This window comes from Aspergillus undulatus (genome assembly GCF_047715775.1).
Source record: "Aspergillus undulatus strain CBS 261.88 unplaced genomic scaffold BDV17scaffold_16, whole genome shotgun sequence".
Lineage (NCBI taxonomy): Eukaryota > Fungi > Ascomycota > Eurotiomycetes > Eurotiales > Aspergillaceae > Aspergillus > Aspergillus undulatus.
Window position 1 is genome coordinate 12,331 of NW_027396620.1, and position 22,433 is coordinate 34,763.

At 48.9% G+C, this 22,433-nt stretch overlaps 9 protein-coding genes across 9 annotated transcripts; 5 read left to right on the top strand and 4 right to left on the bottom strand.

Moving 5' to 3' along the window:
* Positions 1 to 349: 349 nt before the first annotated feature.
* BDV17DRAFT_290010 (porphobilinogen synthase HEM2) lies at positions 350 to 1,546 on the top strand (the record flags this gene model as incomplete). Its single annotated transcript, XM_073761803.1, has 2 exons — positions 350 to 568; positions 644 to 1,546. The coding sequence occupies 2 exons, from the start codon at positions 350 to 352 to the stop codon at positions 1,544 to 1,546; spliced, it is 1,122 nt and encodes a 373-aa protein (XP_073616853.1).
* A 263-nt stretch (positions 1,547 to 1,809) lies between these two features.
* BDV17DRAFT_46708 (uncharacterized protein) lies at positions 1,810 to 4,358 on the bottom strand. The gene is made up of 3 exons (XM_073764570.1): positions 3,651 to 4,358; positions 3,344 to 3,593; positions 1,810 to 3,278 (listed from the first exon to the last, which is right to left on the bottom strand). The coding sequence occupies exons 1-3, from the start codon at positions 4,197 to 4,199 to the stop codon at positions 2,074 to 2,076; spliced, it is 2,004 nt and encodes a 667-aa protein (XP_073616854.1). The 5' UTR covers positions 4,200 to 4,358; the 3' UTR covers positions 1,810 to 2,073.
* A 1,931-nt stretch (positions 4,359 to 6,289) lies between these two features.
* On the top strand, positions 6,290 to 10,162 carry BDV17DRAFT_280922 (exportin CRM1; the record flags this gene model as incomplete). Its single annotated transcript, XM_073759954.1, has 11 exons — positions 6,290 to 6,355; positions 6,424 to 6,453; positions 6,516 to 6,588; positions 6,641 to 6,712; positions 6,783 to 7,495; positions 7,557 to 8,328; positions 8,380 to 8,850; positions 8,949 to 9,178; positions 9,256 to 9,634; positions 9,691 to 9,862; positions 9,922 to 10,162. The coding sequence occupies 11 exons, from the start codon at positions 6,290 to 6,292 to the stop codon at positions 10,160 to 10,162; spliced, it is 3,219 nt and encodes a 1,072-aa protein (XP_073616855.1).
* Positions 10,163 to 10,603: 441 nt separating this feature from the next.
* On the top strand, positions 10,604 to 11,630 carry BDV17DRAFT_46827 (PPP1R11/YPI1 family protein). The gene is made up of 2 exons (XM_073764573.1): positions 10,604 to 11,026; positions 11,112 to 11,630. Exons 1-2 carry the CDS (start codon positions 10,801 to 10,803, stop codon positions 11,387 to 11,389), a joined length of 504 nt encoding a protein of 167 aa, XP_073616856.1. The 5' UTR covers positions 10,604 to 10,800; the 3' UTR covers positions 11,390 to 11,630.
* A 73-nt stretch (positions 11,631 to 11,703) lies between these two features.
* Positions 11,704 to 14,232, bottom strand: BDV17DRAFT_46838 (shugoshin family protein). The gene is made up of 4 exons (XM_073764574.1): positions 13,934 to 14,232; positions 13,424 to 13,868; positions 12,874 to 13,370; positions 11,704 to 12,817 (listed from the first exon to the last, which is right to left on the bottom strand). The coding sequence occupies exons 1-4, from the start codon at positions 13,980 to 13,982 to the stop codon at positions 11,871 to 11,873; spliced, it is 1,938 nt and encodes a 645-aa protein (XP_073616857.1). The 5' UTR covers positions 13,983 to 14,232; the 3' UTR covers positions 11,704 to 11,870.
* Positions 14,233 to 14,300: 68 nt separating this feature from the next.
* Positions 14,301 to 15,176, top strand: BDV17DRAFT_46872 (DASH complex subunit DAD2). Its single transcript, XM_073764575.1, has 3 exons — positions 14,301 to 14,726; positions 14,807 to 14,866; positions 14,927 to 15,176. Exons 1-3 carry the CDS (start codon positions 14,501 to 14,503, stop codon positions 15,064 to 15,066), a joined length of 426 nt encoding a protein of 141 aa, XP_073616858.1. The 5' UTR covers positions 14,301 to 14,500; the 3' UTR covers positions 15,067 to 15,176.
* BDV17DRAFT_46873 (uncharacterized protein) lies at positions 15,177 to 16,023 on the bottom strand. Its single transcript, XM_073764576.1, has one exon. The coding sequence runs from the start codon at positions 15,761 to 15,763 to the stop codon at positions 15,287 to 15,289; it is 477 nt and encodes a 158-aa protein (XP_073616859.1). The 5' UTR covers positions 15,764 to 16,023; the 3' UTR covers positions 15,177 to 15,286.
* Positions 16,024 to 18,470: 2,447 nt separating this feature from the next.
* Positions 18,471 to 19,204, top strand: BDV17DRAFT_46899 (uncharacterized protein). Its single transcript, XM_073764577.1, has one exon. It carries the CDS (start codon positions 18,678 to 18,680, stop codon positions 19,077 to 19,079), a length of 402 nt encoding a protein of 133 aa, XP_073616860.1. The 5' UTR covers positions 18,471 to 18,677; the 3' UTR covers positions 19,080 to 19,204.
* A 496-nt stretch (positions 19,205 to 19,700) lies between these two features.
* On the bottom strand, positions 19,701 to 21,939 carry BDV17DRAFT_46917 (cytochrome P450). The gene is made up of 4 exons (XM_073764578.1): positions 21,220 to 21,939; positions 20,390 to 21,147; positions 20,209 to 20,327; positions 19,701 to 20,144 (listed from the first exon to the last, which is right to left on the bottom strand). The coding sequence occupies exons 1-4, from the start codon at positions 21,586 to 21,588 to the stop codon at positions 19,837 to 19,839; spliced, it is 1,554 nt and encodes a 517-aa protein (XP_073616861.1). The 5' UTR covers positions 21,589 to 21,939; the 3' UTR covers positions 19,701 to 19,836.
* Between the last annotated feature and the right edge of the window lie 494 nt (positions 21,940 to 22,433).

Consider the following 22,433-nt stretch of genomic DNA (forward strand, 5'->3'; position numbering starts at 1 on the left):
GAATTACGTTACCTAGCTTGTTGATTAACCTTGGAAATCGAATGACGGCCGGTGGAACCCCTCGGCTAGGTATCCGCTTCCGTCCAATGGCTGCATGTGAGTTTCAATCCGTTTTGACGGAGTGAGGACTCTGCAGTACTCCGTACCATTTGCACCCAAGGCTGAGATGAACATCGCAAGAGAGCTCGACTTTAATTGAGAACAGACAGGCCCGAAGTCTGATAGTCCGCGCTGCCCTTGATTCTATTTCGTTGACTTATCTCGCCTATACATGAAAAGGGGAGCGTGCACAATTATTCACTGCCTGTCTCTCTGATCATAACCATCGACTTCGCAAACTGCTGTCAATATGTCATTCTCAAATCTCGTCTCTGACCTTGCGTTGAGGGACAACTATGATGACCAGGGCTCCCAAATTTCCAACGCACGGTCTCGGATCACGGCTCGATCATACACGAGTACAGCAGCCACAAGCGTTAGCATATCTGGGGATATTTCAAGTCAGCTTCATTCTGGTTACAGCCATCCACTCAGCAGGTCATGGCAAGCAGAAAGGCAATTGACCAAGGTCTGTACCGCTTTCTGTTGATACCCGTCCTTTATACTTTTGGGTAGTGAACAAGCAGTTCTGACCTAGCTCTAGGAAATGTTAATATACCCCTTATTTATCACCGACAACCCGGATGAAGAAACACCTATCCCCTCGCTCCCTAACCAGCATCGTCGAGGGTTAAACCGCTTAGTACCGTTTTTGAAACCTCTTGTTCAGAAAGGACTTCGATCTGTCATTTTGTTTGGTGTTCCACTACACCCATCCGCCAAGGATGCCCTGGGCACTTCCGCGGATGACCCAGCCGGCCCCGTTGTCCAAGCCATTCGCCTTCTACGGTCGCGTTTCCCTACACTATACATAGTGACTGACGTCTGCCTTTGTGAATACACATCGCATGGACACTGCGGAATCTTGCGAGAAGATGGTACGCTCGACAACACGCAGTCCGTGGACCGGATCTCGGATGTCGCTCTCGCCTATGCTATTGCCGGAGCGCATTGCGTCGCGCCGTCCGATATGAACGATGGAAGAGTTCGTGCTATAAAATTGAAGCTGATCGAGGCTGGCTTGGCCCACCGTGTTCTGCTAATGTCCTATAGTGCGAAGTTCAGTGGCTGCCTCTACGGGCCCTTTCGCGATGCGGCTGGTTCATGCCCATCGTTTGGGGACCGCAGATGTTATCAACTGCCTCCGGGCGGCCGCGGTCTTGCACGCAGGGCCATTCAAAGAGACATTGGCGAGGGTGCGGATATCATCATGGTAAAGCCAGCAAGCAGCTACCTCGATATCATAAGAGATGCAAGAGAACTTGCAAAGGATATTCCAATCGCTGCATATCAGGTCAGCGGCGAATACGCGATGATACATGCCGGGGCAAAAGCTGGAGTTTTCGACCTCAAATCGATGGCCTTTGAGAGTACAGAAGGTATTTTACGGGCTGGTGCTGGCATCGTCGTGAGCTATTTTGTACCGGAATTCCTAGAATGGCTCTAGTCTCAATCATACTGGATCTCATGTATAGCCCAGCCACGGATTTGACCAGGGATTATGTATCTGCTTTCTTCCTAACTGCACATTTTCTGACGTTTTGAGAATGAGTTCCGTTGATAATGATGGCCACAGGGGCGAGTTCCTTAAGAGCTGGAATGGCCTTCAATCCTAGTCTTTGTACAAATTGAACAGACATTGCTGACATGCCTTCTTTGACTGCCAGATAAATTGTCCAGCGATTGATGAGCGTAGCACTGGAATATGATTTCGACAACAAAATCAAATTGGCATACCGCAGACGGTGCTGGATGGAGAGCGGGCTCGTCCTGAGTTTTACCAGCCAGACGAATACGAATCTGAACCAACCTTAGGGCCAGAAAAGAGAGAAAAGTGATTAGACTGTACGAGGTATCCGATACACAGTATCGTGGTATACATAAAAAAAAGTATAACCGACGCTTCAATCAGGGAAACCGAAGACCAAAAATCCGAACGCCGTGCAACCAAATAGGCGAAATTGCCTGCGCATGTTACATATAGCTGGGTTTCATGCCCTGGAACCCATAGCCCACAATATCACTTTTTACTATCTCACCGGCACCGACAACTGCTCCGCGCCGGACTCGGACACCAGGAAAGATGATACAGCCGGCGCCAATCCAGCAGTCTTCCTCAATCGTAACGGGACGGCCTTGATAGCGGCTCTGCGAGCCTTTCCTTTCCTGCATATTTGCATGAGCCATTGACGTAAGTATAAGCACTCTCTGTCCGATGTATGTGTGAGCTCCGATAGTAATGGGACAGTCATCAACAAAGGAGCAGTCTTCAGATACGAGAACATCTTCGCCGAGATGAATGTTGTATCCGTAGCTGCATTTAAAGGGTGCTTCTACCACAACGCCTTGGCCAATAGACCCTGCGGGCCTAGGAGATGTAATGTTAGAATGTGAATTGTTAGATGCTTGAGGTACTAAGACCTCCTTCAATAAACGGGACTGTTCCCTAGCGCTAAGCCCCGAGACAGGGTTGCAGGAATTATTGAACCGCCAGAGTGCGGCTTTGCATCGTTCTCTCTCCTCCACGAGGAGAACATCGAAAGGTCTGTAAAGTTCACCGCGGAGCATTTTATCCTTTTCCGTCTCCTCACTGGAAACTGCACGAGAAGACAACTGATGTTCAATGCTCAGCGCCATCCGCGCTTGAGCTTGCGGAGTGCTAGTATCAACACCATTGGTGTGTACTGGTCGTTGATCGATTCCACTCGGGAAAAGAGGGAGGTGTTTTGTGTGTCCGCCGTGAGGAATTTCTCTGATTGGGGGAACTAGTTGATAATCGTTTTTAGGGTGCCCTTCGCGAGACAACTCGTGAATTGAAGGTACTTCTCGATAGTCTGATTTTCCCAAATGATCTGTAGTATAGCTCGGGTGACTTGCACTAGGCCAAGTTCGTTTTGACCACGAGCCACGATTAGACCCAACACCCGAGGGACTAGTGTTAAATTGAGCGGTTGGACGGTTGTCATCATCGACAATCGGTCTCAGTTTTGTCGGTTCAACTGGCTCCATCAAATTTTGTGGACGGTCGTGCTGATTGATGTCGTGTACATACTGCCCAGAAATATCCGGATGACCTTCCTTTGATTGTAGCGGGATTGGGGCCTTCGCAGTGGATGGTTTGAATGTACTTCGAGTTGAATATCCTTCGCAGATAAAGCCCCCTCTTGTACAATTATTACCTGAAGTGCGGTTAGAACCACGACGTAAAATGCAGAAGCCAATCGGAGTCTTTTGCTAGACTTACAGTTTGGATGCTGCTCATCGCATTTCTTTTTTCGCCTTCGACAAGTCAAGCAGCCAGTTTTGGTTCTGTTGCTGAAGACGCGTTTCCTTCTAGGTGCGACTTGTACAGCATTTTGTGGCCGATCCTGGGATAAAGAGGGAGCGCGGGCCTGTTCCCTCGGCATGGGCCCCTCGGTGGGACGATTGATGCCATCCCAATTTTTCGAAGCGACATCAGGTCCCTGGGCGTCACGCTGTAGTGCCTCGGCCAACTGGGCATCAGAAACGTCTATTTGTTGAGCTCGCGGAGCTTGGTTGGGAAACTGTACATCATATTCGTGCCAACTAGCATTCGTTGAAGATCTCCGAGTATTCCCTTCCTCATCTTGCCTGGCGTGTGCCTGTAGCGACGTGCGCTTCGACTCGGTATCGCTTTGGGAGCTCATAGCTCCCAGCTGTGAAGACTGTTCCGCGATATTATCTGTAGGCTGAACTGGGCTTCTCGGACCGCGGTATGGCGCAAGAGAGCCATCCGCCTGCTCGTCAGATTCTGACCTTTTCCTTTTTGATCGGTTGATTGAAACCAGAGAGCCGTGGGAAGTCGACCGTTGTGTTTCGTGTTCATTTATATCTTTACCAGCGCTGCCATTTTCCTTGGACGTGTCTTCGTGTGAAGCGGTTGGATCGTACTCAGTTCGTTGCCACGCTTCCGAATGCTCTCGTTTCTCCCCGTTGCTTGAACCACCACCAACGGCAGAGACAGGGACAAGAGAATCTCTTCCATTTACTGCCGTGAACCGCGACGGGCTATGGTCTATCCTCGTATCCCTCTCCGACTCCTGGTCGTTTATCACGGAGGCAGTTGCGATTGCGGTCATTGTTGCACCGGGACGTACTTCGAGCAGCACCTGTCCGCCACCCTATTCGCGTTCTGAATGCGGCTAAGTTCCTGCAGCTTGCACCCGCTTGCAATAGCTCAATCCTATGGCGAGTAGACAACGAAACCGCAGAAGACAGATTAGACCAAGTCGCGATCAATAACACAGTCTGTATGGGGCCCGAGAACAAGCGCAAAGTGCGGGACGCAGGTTGCGGAGGAGACAAAATACAAGATAATAGGACCAACAAATTAGGCGTCAGACAATGTACTGAAATTGCGATATACTGAATGTCCCAAATCACATGAGAGCTGCAAGATGTTTGCCGGAGAACACAACGTGCGAGTTGATTTGACTGATTTAGAGACTCGAAAAAGGCAGGAGAAGTTGAGACGAAGAAGCTGTACGGAGCACCCCGAGCGAGGAGCGTTTCTTGGCAATGAAAACGACGAGCAGGTATGGCGACCTAAGATAGGCTAAAACGAGAGTGAATAGTGTGCTTAACGGCGCGTCTCGCTAACACGAAGTATAGGATACAGAACCCAGAGATCGAATAGCCAGCGGAAGGTGGCATAAACAAAGGGGCGCATTAGAGAGAAGGGAGGGGCCAAGATACGGTTGTCCTGAGAGTGGAGGGAGGAGTAAGCGATAGCAGGAACTCAGGGAGCAGCATGGCAGGGTGTGAGTATTTAATTATAGCCTTTGCCGCCTGCAGACGGCAGTCAACAAGACTACGGCCTAGACGCTTTGCAGGAAGATCCAATAGTAGACAGTGACCAGCATTGGGACCCCGCCTCCCCTTCCAGTCAGGAAGAGAGGAGAAAAAGAAAAGCGAGAGAGACGAGAGAGACTTCGGTTGGGACCAGGGGTAGTCGTCCAACGGACCAAGCAAGATGGAGAGATGCGGCTGCCAGCTGGCTGAGGAGGACTTGACTCGGGTTAGTTGGCGCGCGATCGGCCTGGCCGCGCGAAGCACAAGGTTCAGATGGTTGGCTAACTTCTGTTGGAAAGAAACCTTGGGCCGCACTTTCGGTTGGGCGTCTCCTGTGATTGGCGCGAGCCGCGCTCAGGCGACACGCCACCTCGAGGAGGAGGGTCAGACGTTCTATCCGCCAGGGAAGCGCGGCACGCCCTCCCCCCCTCCAAATCATTGGCGCCAGCTGCGGTTCTGGACTGGATCCTGCATCAAGGATCACAGCCCCAGGGGCCGCACCGTCCGGGGCAAGCAATTGGCTCTAAAGAAACCACACTGACTGTTGTCGGCGGTTAAAGGTGATAATTATGGCTTGTAGCCGAACACTTCATCCAACTGACGGGGCCCCTCCAAGCCCCGTGAAAGAAAGAACAGTCCAAGCTGAGAAGGGCGCACCAGTTGCAGGTATCGATCTTAACCCAAGTAGCTAGAACCACTTCGTATATACAGAGTACCGAACCCAAAGGCTTAGCCCGGCTTGAACAGGCAACCTGTCGTCATACCCGCTCGACATCCTCTACCCTGTATGTCTAGTCTATTCTAGGTTGTGAAATTGAACCCTGGTTCGTGAATACAATAGTCTGATCACGTCGTAATAATCTATATACCGCGTGATAAGACTAGGTAACTGCTCTGTAGATATACCATGCCCTGCGCTGCATCTGAGGCGCTGACTAAGATATCTGGGCTACCAGGACCGTGGCTAGGTAACGCCCTCACCGCCAGAGGTTTCGGTTCTCCCTAAGTGCCCTTTGATGATTCTTCCTTGAGCGCCAAACTCGGCATACGACTATTTCTTTGCAACTCAGAACCGCAGGCTCATAACCCCCACTCTCCTTTTCCTGAACCTCGTGTGCGACCTCTAATCAAACGGAGCGCTTCCTCATCCTCCTTTCAAGAGCCTCCTTGTGCGTTGTCGCGAACTAACCCCTCCCAAAGCTTTTACCCCGCCAAACACCACAAGCTCAGACTTAACAACATATGCTATAAACACTTCGCGGCTTATTCGAATTACTCCCCGCCTTTATTGTCTCCGTGACGATCAGACAAATCCTATTTCGGGAAGCAGACGAGCTTCAAGTGAAACGCGCCTATTTATTCTGGATCGTCCGACAGTATGTCTGTCTCTATACAGGAGCTGGACAGTACTGTCCAGGCCTTCTATGAAGGCAAAGGCGATTTGGTAAGCCACCCCAGTGGAACAACGAACCTGGATCGAGCTCGACCGCTGACATGAAGCCTCGTTTGAAGCAAAAACAAGCCCAACAGACACTAACAGAAGTAAGCTCTCGCTACGAACATGATGGCGAAAGAACTACACCTAACTTGCTCGCAATGACTAGTTCAAACAAAACCCGGACGCCTGGTTAATTGTGGGAAACATACTTCAAGAGTCATCATATCCTCAGACTAAATGTGGGGTTGTCCATAAACATCCTATCGTTGACTGCCTTGCTGATGGTGATAGACCTTGCCCTTCAAGTACTTGACGATGTTATTATGACACGATGGAAAGTTTTACCCAGAGACCAGTGTTTAGGTGAGTCTAATAGGATGGCTTTCAGTGAACTGCGAAAATATTAAATTATGCGTGATCTGACATGCTAAAGGAATCCGCAATTTCATCGTTAATTTCATCATCGAGAACTCCAGGTCCGAGGAGAAACTACGGAGCGAAAAGGCGTTCTTGAACAAGCTAAATCTTGTCCTCGTCTCCATATTGAAACAAGAATGGCCACACAATTGGCCTACTTTCATCAACGAGATTGTCTCGTCATGTCACACAAGCCTCTCGATCTGTGAAAACAACATGGCGATTCTCCGACTGTTATCTGAAGAGGTGTTTGATTTCTCCCAGGACCAGATGACGTCTGTGAAAGCGAGAAATCTGAAGACCTCTATGACGCAGGAATTCTCGTCAATCTTCCAACTCTGCTCAGAGGTGCTCAATACCGCAAACCAGCCGAGCTTAGTCAAAGCTACACTAGAAACGCTCCTGCGGTTCTTGAACTGGATTCCATTGGGTTATATTTTCGAGACACCGGTTATAAATACCCTTTTGACGCGGTTCTTGGACGTGCCCGAGTTTCGCAATGTGACTCTAAAATGCCTCACGGAGATCGGCGGACTACAGATCGGAAACCCTTACAACTATGACGAGCGGCTTGTTCATATGTTTACCGAGACTCTGACTACGGTTTCGAAGATAATTCCATTGTCAATGGATCTGAAAAATACTTATGCTAAGAGTAACTCGAGAGATCAAGAGTTTGTATTGAATCTGGCATTATTCCTTTGCAGCTTCTTCAGCGCACACCTCAATGTAAGTCTTCTGCATGGGATCCGTTCTCATCTGCGCTGACGCTGACGCTGATGTATAACAGCTTGTTGAAAAGTTGCCAAATAGGGATTTCCTGACACATGCCCACTTCTACCTCATTCGAATCAGTCAAATTGATGATCGGGAAGTGTTCAAAATTTGTTTAGAGTATTGGACTAGGCTGGTGCAAGAGCTCTATGAAGAGATGCAGCAACTCCCTATCACGGACATCAACCCTTTGGTGAGCATGGGCGTGAGTGGTCTTGCCAACGGCGGTGCCCCTCATCCGAACACTCTTGCTACATATCCTCTTCGCAAACACAAATATGAGGAGGTTCTATCAAGCTTGCGTACTGTTATGATAGAGAAAATGGTGCGCCCGGAGGAGGTTTTGATTGTTGAAAACGAAGAAGGCGAAATTATACGTGAATTCGTCAAGGAAAGTGACACGATTCAGCTGTACAAAACGATTCGCGAATGCCTGGTGTACCTTACACACTTGGACGTCATCGATACGGAGAACATTATGATCGAGAAGCTGGCTAAACAGGTCGATGGCACCGAATGGTCCTGGGCAAACTGTAACACGCTCTGTTGGGCAATTGGTTCAATATCCGGTGCAATGAACGAAGAGACTGAAAAGCGTTTTCTTGTCACAGTCATCAAGGATCTTCTTGGCCTCACGGAAATGAAAAGGGGGAAAGACAACAAAGCTGTTGTGGCCAGTAATATCATGTACATCGTGGGACAATACCCTCGTTTCTTGAAAGCTCATTGGAAGTTTTTGAAAACAGTTGTCAACAAACTGTTCGAGTTCATGCATGAGACACACGAAGGTAGGCTACCCAATTGCCCTCCATGGCGCTCACAGCTAATCCGCTCTGAAGGTGTTCAAGATATGGCTTGCGATACGTTCATCAAGATTGCCAACAAGTGCAGAAGGCATTTTGTTGCGCTTCAGCCAGGGGAGAACGAAGCCTTCATTGACGATATTGTTCGCAACATGCGTAAGATCACCTGCGATCTTTCACCACAGCAAGTTCACACGTTCTACGAGGCTTGCGGCTACATGATTTCGGCCCAGGGACAAAAGGGTCTTCAGGATCGCTTGATTGAGAATTTGATGTCTTTACCAAACTCGGCCTGGGACACAATCATTGCGCAAGCAAATCAGGATCCCTCTGTCCTTCAGGACGGCGAAACGATCAAGATTGTTGGTAACATTATGAAGACCAATGTTGCTGCGTGTTCCTCGGTTGGCACCTACTTCTATTCACAATTAGGTCGCATCTATCACGACATGTTGAACATGTTCCGGGCCTCCAGTCAGCTCATCAACGAAGCCGTTGCCCGCGATGGTACGTTTACAAAAACAAATACTCTGATCCTAATATTTGCCCTTCTCCTTTTAACGCATATGGGCACTTCTCTAACGGGCGCCTGCTGATTTCTACAGGCGACATTGCGACCAAGACCCCTAAAGTCAGAGGACTTCGAACAATTAAGAGAGAGATCTTGAAACTCATCGATACGTACGTGCAGAAAGCCGACGATCTGGAGATGGTTAATGCAAATATGGTTCCACCGCTCCTTGAAGCAGTTCTAGTCGACTATAACCGGAATGTGCCCAATGCTCGCGAAGCCGAGGTTTTGAGCGTCATGACAACAGTTATTCAAAAGTTGCACGTAAGTTTCCCCTGGTTCTATCCGGTGTTGCCTCTGCGTGAACTCGTGTTCCTGACCGCGGACTCACATTTGTTTAGAACCTGATGGAGGATAAGGTGCCACTAATCATGGAGAGTGTATTTGAATGCACTTTGGAGATGATTAATAAGGACTTTCACGAATTCCCCGATCACAGGATACAATTCTTCAAGTTGTTACAAGCAATCAACCTTTACTGTTTCCCGGCGTTGCTCAAACTTGACGCCACACAGTTCAAGTTCGTCATTGATTCTTGCATGTGGGCAAGTAAGCACGACAATCGGGAAGTTGAGAATACCGGCCTTACAATGTGCCTTGAGCTCATGAACAACATGGCTGAAACCGACCCTCAAACGTCAAACATCTTCTTCCGTCAATTCTATATTCCGATCTTGCAGGATGTATTCTTCGTCCTCACCGACAGTGATCATAAAGCAGGTATGGGCGTTGTTGCTTCAGCCAGAGAAAGGCTCAGTACATTGACTATTCTACAGGCTTCAAGTCTCAGGCGGGGCTACTGTCGCGAATGTTTTATTTCATCGAAGCTGGCAAAATACAAGATCCCATCTACACTGCCGAACAAGCACCTATTGGAACCTCCAATAAGGACTTCCTTCAAAAATATGTCGCAGATCTCTTACAGACTGCCTTCAAGAACCTCCAAGAGTAAGTTTTGAGCTTCGGTCAACCTTCACATATAAGTTAGTGATCTTAACATTCGCCAGAATCCAAATCAAACAGTTTGTTATTGGCTTGTTCACCTTCAACGATGACTTCAACAAATTCAAGACACATCTACGTGATTTCTTGATTTCATTGAAGGAATTTGCCGGGGACAACGCTGAACTCTATGCTGAAGAAAGAGAACAAGCATTGAAGGATGCCAAAGCTGCAGAGCGTGACCGTGCAATGAGGGTTGGAGGGCTATTGAAGCCTTCAGAGATGGATCACGACGACGAGCTATGACTCAACGAGGAGCGAAAACTCGATGTTAAATTAGCTTCCTCGGCGGATTCCAGAATGTGCTTGGAAGGCTGCACGTCTTTCACCAACATCGACTGGTTGGACGGCTGGTCCTTTTATGGGTTGTAGGCGAGAGAGACAAGCGGGCATGCCGTCTACCAGCCTGTTTCAGGATGTATTTTGGTCTTTCAACGATTTCATACCCATGACATCTTTTGGAGTCGAGCTCCTATGGGGAAATTATTTAGCTTAGTATCTGATCTATCGTTGATCTTATCTCCGGAGCTACCTAGGAGCGATCATACGTAATTTCAGCATGCTGCTACTTTGATAACGGCCTTTCTATTTCCATTTATTGAAAGCTTGTTGGCTGTATGCAATTCCGAATGGATGTGAAAACATGTAAAGAAATACACGTATCTACTTGAGGGCTAGTCATAGAGGAGAGACTACATCAGCCGGCCGACTGTCGGCGGCCACAGCTGCTTCCAAGGTTCTCCAACGGGCGGCATAAGGAGGCAGTAAATGCCTCGGGCTGGCCGCAGCACTCTGGACGCAATTTGTCATCTGATTCTATCGTTCTATCTACCCCGCCTACCCCGAACCCTCGCGGGCCTTTTCCGGGCTTTCCGGACGCAGTCATGTCTCATAGCCGCCAAATGTTCTCTCAGAATTCGACCTCTAGCTCCCGTGTTTCGTCAGTCTCTCGAGTGCATGAGGATACATCAAATTCCCAGGTAACTGGAACGCTTAGACTAAGAGCAGAGGTCGAGGCTCCCGCCAGTCGTGAACAAACGCCCGCACGACGTATCCGATGGAGCGAGGATGTGGTAGACAATGAAGGCATGGGAAAAAAGAGCTCAAAAGGTGAATAGGATTCACTCTCATACAGAGAGTTCGATTTGATGATCAATTGCTAACACATGATTCTTGACTCGCGCGTGCGCCATAGTCTGCTGCATCTACCATAAGACGAGGCCCGTAGGGGAAAGCAGCTCAGAATCAGAATCTTCGGATTCAGACTCGTCTGATTCAGACGACGACTCTAAGACGGGGAATGCAAATGCTAGGAGGAACTGCAGACACCACAACCATGATCGGGACGCTGCCTCAAAGTCACCGGAAAGGGGCCGGGCGCACGATGGTCATAGTCGCAGCAGCGAGAAAGGGCAACGAAAAAAGCCAAGTCCGAACGCATACGAGAAAATTCCGAAGCATACAAAGCGTTGAGACCAATATACAAAATGAGCACTGGCCAATCTCTTTCGGCCCTACCAGGAAACACACCAACTTGCCCCCTCAAACACCTGAGCATATATCCATCGTTATGGAGTTCTTCACGCCAACCAGAAGCAATTGGCTCTACACGAAGAGGTAAATACCCGTAATACGACAAGTTGAAGGACCATAATGAGTTTTATGGTAGTCCCGTAATTGCCTCACAGCATAGATCGGTGAGACACTGGGGAATGAACCAAACGCACTATCCGAAAATTCACCTTACGCTCAGACTGATACTTGCCGTGCGGCATTCAATAAAACCCCACTCATTACTTCTTCAGCATGCTTGTCATTGCGAATGACCGCCATGATGACGTCCTCAGTTATCGGTCTAATATGCAACTAGATTAGGCCATTACGGGGAGCAAAGCGGCCACGCGGAGGTGCTGGTTCCATTCGGGCTGCAAACATGTAACTAAAGAGTTATCTATCATAACATCATGCTTCTCCGCCTAGCAGCCACACGCTGTCCCCGTGTCATCTCAGTTGAATCTATGACTGATGATGATACATCGATGTATCCCTGTGAGTCCCTAACTGAATGTTCACCGGTTACAGGGAGCTCATGTACTGTGCCACCTGAGTAATCTGTGACCAGGTCATTGCACACACTCTCCACGTCTATAGTATTCGTAGAAAACCTCGGGATGCTTCTTCCGGAAGCCTTCGTGTTTGAGGAATGTCGTCGACTCTTTCTGCTTGTGATTGAAGGTGCGTCCATATTAATGGCGATACTCATCCCATTGCTAGCGGACAGTTGCGGGTTGTCTTGATCCCGTCGATCTATAATCCCCGGGTTTTCACCTTCCGGTTGCTCTCCGCTCTGTGTATCCATATCTTGGGGAGTATCATTGCTGGTTGGGCCATGCTCTCCGTTTTGAGAGCTCAAACTTCGAGACCTCTTTGAAGAGCTATGGCCACCTCTTTGTTCATGCGGCACCCGGCTCGTGTCCGTGTGTGAACTAGATTTTCTTGGCTTGTCCGCGTTGACGGCTGGCCCAAGCTCATTGGTTGAGCGCCTCATCTTGTCTCTCAGATTTGGTTCTGCGTAGCTAACCACGGCACCCCTTCGTCTTGATGGACGAGCAGTTGGCATATCTGTTGTTTTGGCAGATTCGGCTTGTTCTGCGTGTTGTGGTGTGATAAGGGCTTTGACTTCAATCTTTAATTCTTCCCTGTCACTCTTGATATACCCATCGTCCTCAGATGTAGCAAGGCTAGGTTTCGCCGGAGAAACAGACTTGCCACGGCCCAGGCAGCCTTTTCCTTGCCTTCGGGAAGAATTCTGGGTCCCGGGGATTGCGGGTTTATGATGTTGGTCGTAGCTCTTGGTGACGGTTGGTATCATTGGGGAAAGTAAGTTTGTATTCGTGCTCTCTGTTGTTGCTTGTTATTAGTTAGAGACGGGTAAGGTGGGAGCTGGGTTCACATACTTGGCTCGAGCACTTTCCGCTTAAGTTGTACATGGCTCGTGGCGTCCTCTTGGGGCCGACTTTTCTTTTTGACTGGGGATCGGCCATTCTGTGAGGATAGCCTCGGTGACTGGACAGGACGACTAAACTCAAAGTCATCATCCTCAGCGGGTGCCGCTTCATCAAAATCCTCTTCGTCCTCAATCAAGAATTTGCGTTTTGCTCCACATTTCCGCGTGAATTTTGAATCGAGCAAAGATGTTACCCTAGTATCAGTCGATCCTCTTTCGGTAATGACTGAACCTGTCTTCTTCTTTCTCCTCGTTTCGAGGTTCGGGGGCAGGGTATGTTCAGCCTCCGTGTCGCCATTTCCTATGCTCGTCCTCGTATCATTTGCTGCGGGCGTCGACGCCTCATCACCTTCAACAGTCTGATCCGGAGATCCAACGGGGCTCCGCTGAAGCGGAGAGTTTGGCATGTCTGCCTTGTCGTCTGACAACTCCTGTATCTCTTGCGCACTATCATTCCTATCATCAGCACTATGTTGATTCCCTCGGAAAGTATTTCTTACCTTAACGTACGCCTGGGATAGTATTTATCTTCTAGTATGACAGGTAATCTTCCATCATGTTCAGGCTCCAACCTTGGGCCAAGGTTTGCATTGCCAACGTGTCTGGCTGCACTTAGTTCTCTTCGTGGTCTCTCGAGCTCAGACTGAGATTTTTCTCGAGTTATCCTAGAGTAACGTCGTGGCAAAGCACCTAACTCGCTTATCAAGTTGGTCAATTCCATTAGTTTGCTGTCTAGCCTGGCTTTGACATCGTAGACACCATCGTGCAGTGTTTTTGCGGCTTCGAATCGTTCCAAGTCATGCGTCAGGGTTATAACTTGTTCCCTCAGGGACACATTTTCGGACAGGAGATGAGAGACTTCGGATTCAAGGCTCCGAATCCGGAGAGATTGGATCGAATTAACTCTGGCGATCTCGCGATTTTGTCGCACGAATCGCCGTTTCACTAAAGGAGGTGAGGAATGAGCGCGCCGCACTTCTCTCGCGGGGACATTCAGTTTGTGGACATACAAATCTCGATTGGCTCAGCCGAGACCGTTGACTCGTTCAGACGGGCCATTCTCGCGAGAAAGCTGTAGCGGTAGCGACCCTTCTATCTCCGGCCTAGATAGCTTCTCGTTGGGCCTACTTTATTTCAAGAAAGAGCCCAAACTCGTCTGGACATCAGATTGAACAAGCGCCGGGAGCTGGGCATCGAGTGGTGACTGTTTCGCTGAGACAGCAAGGATTCTGCGCAGGATACCGTTCGATCGCGGTCTGACAGTTAGTTAGCCGGTTGTTGATGGTTATCCGAATGGGGTAAAGCGCGGGCCTCCTTTTGTTTTGGGAAGCGCGGGCGGTCGCCCGTTCTTTCTTCTCGGCTTCGCAGGTACACTGTACTGCACAGCAGAATTTCCATTGCTTCACAGGCGCCGGCATTCCAGATTATTTCAACCATCAGGCTACCCTGCGTCCTGGGAGCTCAATCATTCGACCGACACCGAACGAAGACTTACGTCCACGAATCGGTTTTGACCGCGCTTCTCCCATTGCTCTCCGTTCCCCGCTTTGGCTCGAAGCCTCAAACTGAACGCCGCCATGGCATTTGCGCCTCGCCCTGCCTCAATGCTTCCTCCAGGAGCATCCATACGACAGCCGGGGAATACAGTATCGCAACAGCAGTCTTCGGCATTGGCGGCCCGCATTGCGTCAAAGAAAGCGGAGTTGGAACATCTCATTCAGCTCCGTGACATGAGCAACGGTCTTGCGGGGCAAATGGAGGTGCTCCAGGCAAAACTTGCAACTCTCAAAGACGGCACAGAAGGTTAGTTGTTATCGCCTTTACGCCATATGCAAAGCAATTGTGTGTCGTTTACTGATTGTGGCTGCTATCTGTGTTATTAGCTGTGGCATGCGTACTAGCTAACTGGGATAATGTTCTACGAGCAATCACTATGGCGTCAAGTAAGTCTCAGCATTCGCGTTTGATTGATTGTGGGCTTATCGGCTGACCACGTATTTTAGCGGAATTGAAAATGCTGAATCAAGTGGTAGAGCAAGAAGTGAGTGAAGAGAATAATGATGATGTCTCTGCCAGATCACCCTTGCCGGCAACTTTGGTTCGAATTCCTGCAACACAACAAGACAAGCTCAGCGGACAGTAAACACTACATTGCCGCTTTCTTTGCCCAAGGCCTATCACAAGCGACTGCTCTTTCCTTGGTAGAAGGGAAATCATTCCTCCAATTGGAGTATCAGGCCCCGCCGATAGTTTACGAATATCTGCTCATGCCTGATTCTTCAAGGCGTTCGGTATAGACTGTTCGATTAATGGGAGGGCTGCTAGTACGCAGCGCCTTCGAACAGAAAGCACCAGCGATAACGTCAGCTCCACGCTGTATCCAGATTCACGAACACAGCGTGGAAGACACTGGTTAGCTCGAAGATTAAGTTCCGCCCAAGGTTGGATGACTGTACAGGTTTAGACTGGACAACGAGTGTATCTGGGCACGACCTGTGCGTATCGGTCGCATGGTCCAAAGCCTTCCAACTAGGCATCTTCGTATGCCTGCCATTCAAAAGCTCCGCGCGAATGCAGAATGGATTCTGTGACTGCGTACATTCAAGACGTATCTCCTTCAATAAGGGCGCGTCCCACCACGTGTGTGTGCATAGCTCTGCTGTGCCTTGTTCCGCTTGATTTATACCATAATTCGAAGAAGCCTGCTCACGGAAGGTTAATGTTGGTCTAGACCCGGAACCGTGACTCGGGCAGGTGAGCGAGGTCGACGGAAAGTAGATATATAGTAGTCTCGCTTTAATATTTGATTGGCATAATACTCCGAGGATGCCACGGGGCATCGTGCTAGCTGATAGATCGATTTTGTGTATTTACTCACGACATTGTTCCTGCAGCCAGGTGTCCAGTTGAGAACAGATGTGATGGTTCAAGCCTACCTAGCGCTTCACACTGCCCCTCTCATCACTCTCACCAAGTTAAAATAGGATCCAAGCGGCTGGTTGCCAGGTGACCCAGAGACTTCATTTGGGAGGATTAATGGGCAAAAATGCATTGCTTCTCTCGCGTACTCCATAGTCCGCCGCCCACGTAGTTGTCCGAATGCTCAATCAGTTCCATTCACAGTACCGAGCAATTATTGCCGCAATAAACGAATCGGTACTTCTGTATTTGTCGTGTCAAGAGGTTAACTTCACCAGTTGAATGATTATCAGGAGACTCAGTCCTGACCTGATGTCTCATTAGCTCCCCAGTGTGGCAACGGAGTACTCTGTGCACATTGCGCTTGAGGTACAGAGTACTGTCAAAATGAGAAAACAAAAGTAGATACCTAGATAGTCGTGGCCGGAGTATCTAGATAGATGAAAACGACATCCAATAAAGCGGCGCTACGAAGTAGTGTCCACAAAGAGACCCTTTTGCCGGAGCCTGGTGCTGGAAAGTTCCGACTCCAGCTGGAGCCTGATTCATACAGAGTAATTGAGGGCTCGGATTCTCTGTTGTGGGCTGGCTGCTTTTTCTTTTTTATTTTTGACTTTGCCCCTTCGACTCCATACGAACTCAAATGATAATTATTAATTCTGGCAAAGTACCCCAGCCACGGCAATATTGTTATTAGCTTTCCCCGCAGTCTTTCCCCACAACCTAACGCGGTTGGGCCCGTCTTATGTCCAACAGCTGATACGGAGACTCTGCACAGACTCGTCCATGTGCATTGTGCACGTTTTTCTAGTTCCAAGAAGAGATAAGGTCAGAACCGCTCCTTAGTGGCTCAATGCACTTATCATGGGAAAGTTGGGCTGTATCAACAGATAAACATAGATTCAGATAAGTGATTGTCTAACTTTGACCTACCTAGGATAGTTCCTTACCTGACCTTACGATGCGGCGGGTCGCTTGTTCTGTAGCAGCCAAGCTGATCATAAGGACATTCTCAAAGAAGCTTTGAGAATTCTGAACTCGAAGTCCATCAACCTTTATGATCAAGAATTATACTCTGTAGTGGGCCTTGCCACTGAACCTGGGTCTCAGGTCTCTCAACTTCCTACGCCAATTTGGGTCAAGGGCCCGCGGAACGCGCAGAGTCGACATGCCGTGAGGATGTGGGCCGGACCTCGCTGAGTTGCCAATTAGGAAATTGGTCACATCATGTGACCACGCCAGCTTGGTATTATAATTTACTATTGTATTGATATTACCAATATTACCTACTACTAGTAGACTACTAGTTAGGGACTAGTCTTGTTTTGTACTGTCATAGAAGATCCCGTGAAGGTGCGTAAATCACATGATTTGGCCGAATCAGGTTAGTAACTCACGCGAAGTCAGGCCCACATTCATACGACCTGTAACTACTCCGGAGTACGAACGCGCATCACCCGTCGGCTAATCTCCACAACCCCATCGAGTCATTGACCAACTCGACCTCTCGCTGCTTGACTGTTGGCCTTAGGTGGCGGATGGGGCGGACGAGCAAATAATCTGCTACAACGTACGATGTACTCTGTATACTTGCAGTAGGTCTGTGCCAAAGAACAGACTGTTATGGTGACGAGTGACAGATCTGGTCAAGTGCTTGGTTCGAAGAATGAGCCAAATTGACATTATGGTTATTTGCGCTTGGAGAACTTCCTCCACCCTGCTCTCCTGGCCGTGGAATAGAGAAAGAGTTTTCAAGGCTCTCCACACCATTCCAGACCTTGGGTATACTCTGTATGTCCTGATATCTAGATAACATGCTGGGGTCATTTGCCAGTCTTCAAGGTTCGCCCATCGAATTTTGCAGCAGTCTTGGAACCTTGGGGACTGAACGAGCGCGGCATGGCGGGTCCTGAGTGGTTGACGGTTCTGGGATCCACCAGAACAGCTGCACAAGAAAGTTTTGGAGCTGTCTCTAGCCTGCAACAGGTCTAGCGCAAGGTCCGAACCCCTCTCGCATTCTCCACAGAACCACCGGACACTACTACTCTTTCCCCCAGCTGCAGAGCGCAGAGTGCAGACAGTCTCCAGAGCCAGGTCAGACGCAGCTGGAGGCGCCAAATCATCATGGCGACAGAGTACCTACCTTAGACAATAATGCTAATGTAAATCCCATAGTACTACTAGTCTCCTAAGAGCCCATGCGTCGTAGTACAAGTGTCGATGCATGATGCATTTCGACTAATCGGTCTCCACCCCCATCCATCACGCCAGTCTCCCCCAAGGTCGAAAACCTCCCTCCGGAGTATATTATCATCGCCTGTCCCTTCGATCTGCCCACCCTTTGCTTTGCCCTTCTGCCTGCTCATCCTCCGACGGACAGCCCGTTTTCTGAAACCAAACTGCCACAGGCAGCCCAGTTGACATTCGCAAGCTTGTACGGCTATAAGGATGAGACACTATTTGCTTATTATGAGGTGACCACAGTGCCTGAACACATAATAATCTCAACCTTCGACCACTCTTTCCTCATCAATTGTGCAATATTCCTCCATTATCTCAAATCAAGAAATCTTCGACTTACCTGTGGTTTGATCCTACGCCTTATTTCTCCATCATCCTCTCGCCCCATCAGGGCCTTCTCGCTCTTGACAAGACACCCGTTTCCTACGCGAAGCAACGCTCACATCTCTTGCTTGACCTCACCCTTCCGACATTACTGTTCTCGGGCTCTTTTGTCAACCTACAGGCTCGTACTTGACATCTGCGCTCGCCCTTCGCATTACATTGCCGAGCGCGATTATCGAAGCCTGGCTTCATCTATCGAAAACTTCCATCATGACTAGCGAGTGGTCTCTCGACTTCTGCTTGGTCTGTGACCGACAAACTCTGGGGACTCCCTATTGCTCCCAGTCGTGCAGGCTCGCCGAGCTCGACGTTCTACACGAGACGACGTCAACTCACACGCAAGGCTCGAGGGCCGCGCTCAAGAACCCCATTATGGCGAAGCGAGGTGCACAGTTGGACTCTATGTCCAACTCTACTCAAACCTCTTCGAATATTCATCGACCGCATCTTCAGAGAACCTTGTCACCATCATCATCCCAGACTTCACTGTCTTCGCTCAGAAGCAATTCGTCACAAGGCTCCTCAATATCATCGCAGTCCCAAACTGAACTGCGCGACTATGCGAGCAGCTTTGACCACGTACGTGACCTCAAAAGGCGCCTAACGTCATGAGCTTCTCAACCAAACCATGCAAAGGACCTTCAGTGTTCACCGTTGGTGCTCGATACCGAAGCGATTTCCAATTTTCGTGTTTGGTTTATTGCAGTTTCTAGAACGTCCTTGTCATTCTCGGTTTGAGTTCAACTACAACATACCCTTCCTTTGCATGGAAGTCTCCTTTGTCGTCATCAATCTTGCGCGATATGTGGCCCTCGCCTAGTCGCCATACGCCTTACATTGAGCCAGATGGCATAACGCTGAGATGACCACACCCCTCTTAAAAGGAAAGAAGGGGAGAAACAATAACAAATTAAACAAGAAACACGGAATACAGAAATTTTGGGGGGCAATAAATAATGTCGTGTCCATCTTCGGAGACTGGCGAAGGATTCATTCTGCATTGCCGGCGCTATTTACATTTGCTTGCATATGTTTTTTGATGGGACGTACTGCTTGATTTTTCAGTTTGCAGTTGATACTACAGCTTCGACTTTCTTTTTTGGTGCTCATGACGGACAGGACGGTTTTTAGGGTACTTGGCGGGGAATAAGCCACGGACTGTAGAATAACTTATATCAAACCTCCCATAGTATGCATTATACAACGAGCATATTTGAGTATTACTTAAACTATCAACCGTCTAATCTAGACCTCCCCAACGGAAGTACATATGAGCAGCGCAAGTACCTATAGTACCATTACTTGATTCTTCCATTCACGGCAGAAAAATTTATGCACAGACTGGAAAGCGAATAGTGTTCCCTTCAACTCAAACCAAAGCTTTCCCAAGCGCCTCCTCATTTTTCGGAACAAACCTCACTTTATATTTCTTTGGGATGGCCACCAGACTGGTTGGGTCAGAGTTACCTTTCACAGGATGCCACTCGATCTTTTCGCCAGTCGGCTCAATGCGGAAGCTGTTCAGGGTACGGAGGAAGACAAGATACAGTTCACGGTTGGCGAGGAGTGAGCCAGCACACATGCGGTAGCCCATTCCGTATGTGAACATGGGTGCATCAGGTTGCTCAAACCAGCGTTCTGGTCTGAATTCTTCCGGATCGTTCCAGACTTCGGGGTCTTGTATGAGAGAATATGAGCAAAAGCCTTCGAAAGTGAACGTCCAGACACAGAAGTAACGTACCCATGTTGCAGGCCCACGAATTGAGGAAGAATACAGTTCCTTTGGGGATGACTTTGCCCTCGTATGTGATATCTCTGATGGATGTGCGCGGTAGTGCAAGACGGAGGACGGTGTAGTATCTATAAGCGATTAGCCATGTTATCAACGCGAAGATAGATATCCTGTGTGAATCACTACTGACCTAAGAAACTCTCTAACAAGAGCCACGATATAAGCACATTTTTGGTCATCAGTAGAGTCACACAGCGGCTGGTCTTCGCCGTACATTCCTTGAATAGCCTTTGCTGCTTTATCTTGAATGTCGGGCCGCTGGGCAAGAAGAGAGATACTCCAAGCAACGAGAGTGGTGACAGTATCGAGGCCGCCAGATAGCATGGTCAGACTGATGGAGGTAAGCTCCTCCGAGTTCAGCTTGGCTTCCTTGTCGAGAATGACGTTTGCTTGGATACAAGGACTGTGAGTACCCTTCTCCATCCGATCATCAAGGGCAGCGTTGAGTGCATTGAGATACTTGTCGCGCCGATCTCTCATCTCCTTGGCCTTGCGCGAGTTGGCGCTGAATGGATTCAGACGTAAAAGGGGGATATAGTCCTGCAAGTTCCCCGTCGTGCTTCGGAACTTGCTAATCTCCTCTTCGACCTCAGTGATTTCATCAAAAAGATGCTCCTCCTGCGACGCTACTCGCACTCCCCAATTCAGAGTGAGCGCGAGACTCAAACTTAGCCGTTGAATCATCGCCATGGGATCCACGGGCGTCTCCCCCCCATTCCCATACCTGTAGAGCTCTGCCACAAATGCTTTGGATTCGACATCCAGGTGGGACACATACGAGTCAACCGAAGGTCGATTGAGGGCTGACGCTGCGCCCTTTCTGCGCCTCTTCAGCGACTCACTGTACGGAGAGGTACCAATGGTTGTACCAGCTGTATTGGAAACGATCTAAATAACAGTGAGCGGAAACCTCACCAGGGTTGGACGAAAGAGCGAACGACAAAACAAGTCTAGACTTACCTTGTGAAAGGTATAGAACTCAGGCCTGGAACTTAGAGCTTGTGCGTTATGCCCAAAGATAGTTTTTGCGGCGGCAGCAGAATTTATGACCATGACAGGAATGTTTCCAAGCTGAATCTGATAGACGGGACCATAAGTCTTTGACCAGATACGATATTGTTCGGCCGCGTTTTTCCGTATTTGTGCAAGATTACCGATCAAAGGCAGACCATGAGGACCTTTGAAGCCAGGGATGCGAGCAGAGGCACGAATAAATTCATTGACAATGACGTAGAGAATCGGAACAGTAAAAACGATGATAGCCAAAGATTGCAGGGGATGCTCGATGGCCCTGGTGTTGATGAGTGATAATGCTCCTGCGACAGCCATATTGTTGAGCGGTACTCTCTGCGGTCTTTCTCTTGAGAATCCTTTGCAGTTTGTTGCACCTGAGAGCTTGCAGCATTATCTGAGCGTCATGTTAATATAGGTTGCCTACGACACCCTCCTCCCCACACGATGTGAGGTAGCTTCGCAGAGATCCGCATGTAGAGGAACATTTCCGTCTCACAAAAGGCTGTGGTATATCCCAGGTGCTGAAACCACCCCGCATTCACCCATAGGATGGAAAAGCTGGGGAAATGCAGTCAAGCTTAGGAGATAAGCGGTTCATGATTCGCCAAAAATTGGGAGAGCAACCGAGGGCTTTCCGCACTCGGAAAAATTCCGCTGAACATCAAATTCATGCTGGCTAGGCCCAATTATTCCGTGGTCCATGGTTATAAACCCCTCGAAATCACCATATTTTGTTCTTTCCGGGCTGCAGATAGTTCGAATGATCTTCTTGAGGTGATTTTCGCAGTTCTTGATGTGGTTAAGACTGTACTCGCACGAAGATGTCCGCCGAGGACGGAGCTCGTAGGCCGGAGCTCTTCATGGCTGGAGACAGCGATATGATAACGTTTTCCAAAGAATATCTTTCTGTCAATCAATTCTGCTGCTTGAGTTAGTAACCTATATAGAAGGACGTTCCAAGACGGATGCGTATACTGACAGTCTGCAAACCCAGCACCAATAATGTACTGTGTGCAGATGTGAAACAACCTGCCTGAAGGACAAACATCCATGACCTTCAACTCGCGATTATAGGTGAATGACCCAGGCATGTCTCATGCCGAAGAGAAGTTCGCGTTTCAAGCCCACGAATAACCAAAGCACGGACTACCAAGTGTCGG

What these genes read in the sequence shown, in the direction of transcription:
- BDV17DRAFT_46899 (XM_073764577.1), top strand. Translation starts at nt 18,678, where the DNA reads ATGACTAGCGAGTGGTCTCTCGACTTCTGCTTGGTCTGTGACCGACAA.
- BDV17DRAFT_46827 (XM_073764573.1), top strand. Translation starts at nt 10,801, where the DNA reads ATGTCTCATAGCCGCCAAATGTTCTCTCAGAATTCGACCTCTAGCTCC. An exon ending in GGGAAAAAAGAGCTCAAAAG is followed by an intron (nt 11,027 to 11,111) that starts GTGAATAGGATT and finishes CGTGCGCCATAG; the next exon opens with TCTGCTGCATCTACCATAAG.
- BDV17DRAFT_46917 (XM_073764578.1), bottom strand. Translation starts at nt 21,588, where the DNA reads ATGGCTGTCGCAGGAGCATTATCACTCATCAACACCAGGGCCATCGAG. An exon ending in AGTTCTATACCTTTCACAAG is followed by an intron (nt 21,148 to 21,219) that starts GTAAGTCTAGAC and finishes ACTGTTATTTAG; the next exon opens with ATCGTTTCCAATACAGCTGG. An exon ending in CTTGTTAGAGAGTTTCTTAG is followed by an intron (nt 20,328 to 20,389) that starts GTCAGTAGTGAT and finishes AATCGCTTATAG; the next exon opens with ATACTACACCGTCCTCCGTC.
- BDV17DRAFT_46873 (XM_073764576.1), bottom strand. Translation starts at nt 15,763, where the DNA reads ATGCCCCGTGGCATCCTCGGAGTATTATGCCAATCAAATATTAAAGCG.
- BDV17DRAFT_46838 (XM_073764574.1), bottom strand. Translation starts at nt 13,982, where the DNA reads ATGGCCCGTCTGAACGAGTCAACGGTCTCGGCTGAGCCAATCGAGATT. An exon ending in GGCTGAGCCAATCGAGATTT is followed by an intron (nt 13,869 to 13,933) that starts GTATGTCCACAA and finishes CACCTCCTTTAG; the next exon opens with TGAAACGGCGATTCGTGCGA. An exon ending in TATCCCAGGCGTACGTTAAG is followed by an intron (nt 13,371 to 13,423) that starts GTAAGAAATACT and finishes TAGGAATGATAG; the next exon opens with TGCGCAAGAGATACAGGAGT.
- BDV17DRAFT_46708 (XM_073764570.1), bottom strand. Translation starts at nt 4,199, where the DNA reads ATGACCGCAATCGCAACTGCCTCCGTGATAAACGACCAGGAGTCGGAG. An exon ending in CTAGTTGGCACGAATATGAT is followed by an intron (nt 3,594 to 3,650) that starts GTACAGTTTCCC and finishes TCTGATGCCCAG; the next exon opens with TTGGCCGAGGCACTACAGCG. An exon ending in CGATGAGCAGCATCCAAACT is followed by an intron (nt 3,279 to 3,343) that starts GTAAGTCTAGCA and finishes ACCGCACTTCAG; the next exon opens with GTAATAATTGTACAAGAGGG.
- BDV17DRAFT_46872 (XM_073764575.1), top strand. Translation starts at nt 14,501, where the DNA reads ATGGCATTTGCGCCTCGCCCTGCCTCAATGCTTCCTCCAGGAGCATCC. An exon ending in TCTCAAAGACGGCACAGAAG is followed by an intron (nt 14,727 to 14,806) that starts GTTAGTTGTTAT and finishes CTGTGTTATTAG; the next exon opens with CTGTGGCATGCGTACTAGCT. An exon ending in AGCAATCACTATGGCGTCAA is followed by an intron (nt 14,867 to 14,926) that starts GTAAGTCTCAGC and finishes CACGTATTTTAG; the next exon opens with CGGAATTGAAAATGCTGAAT.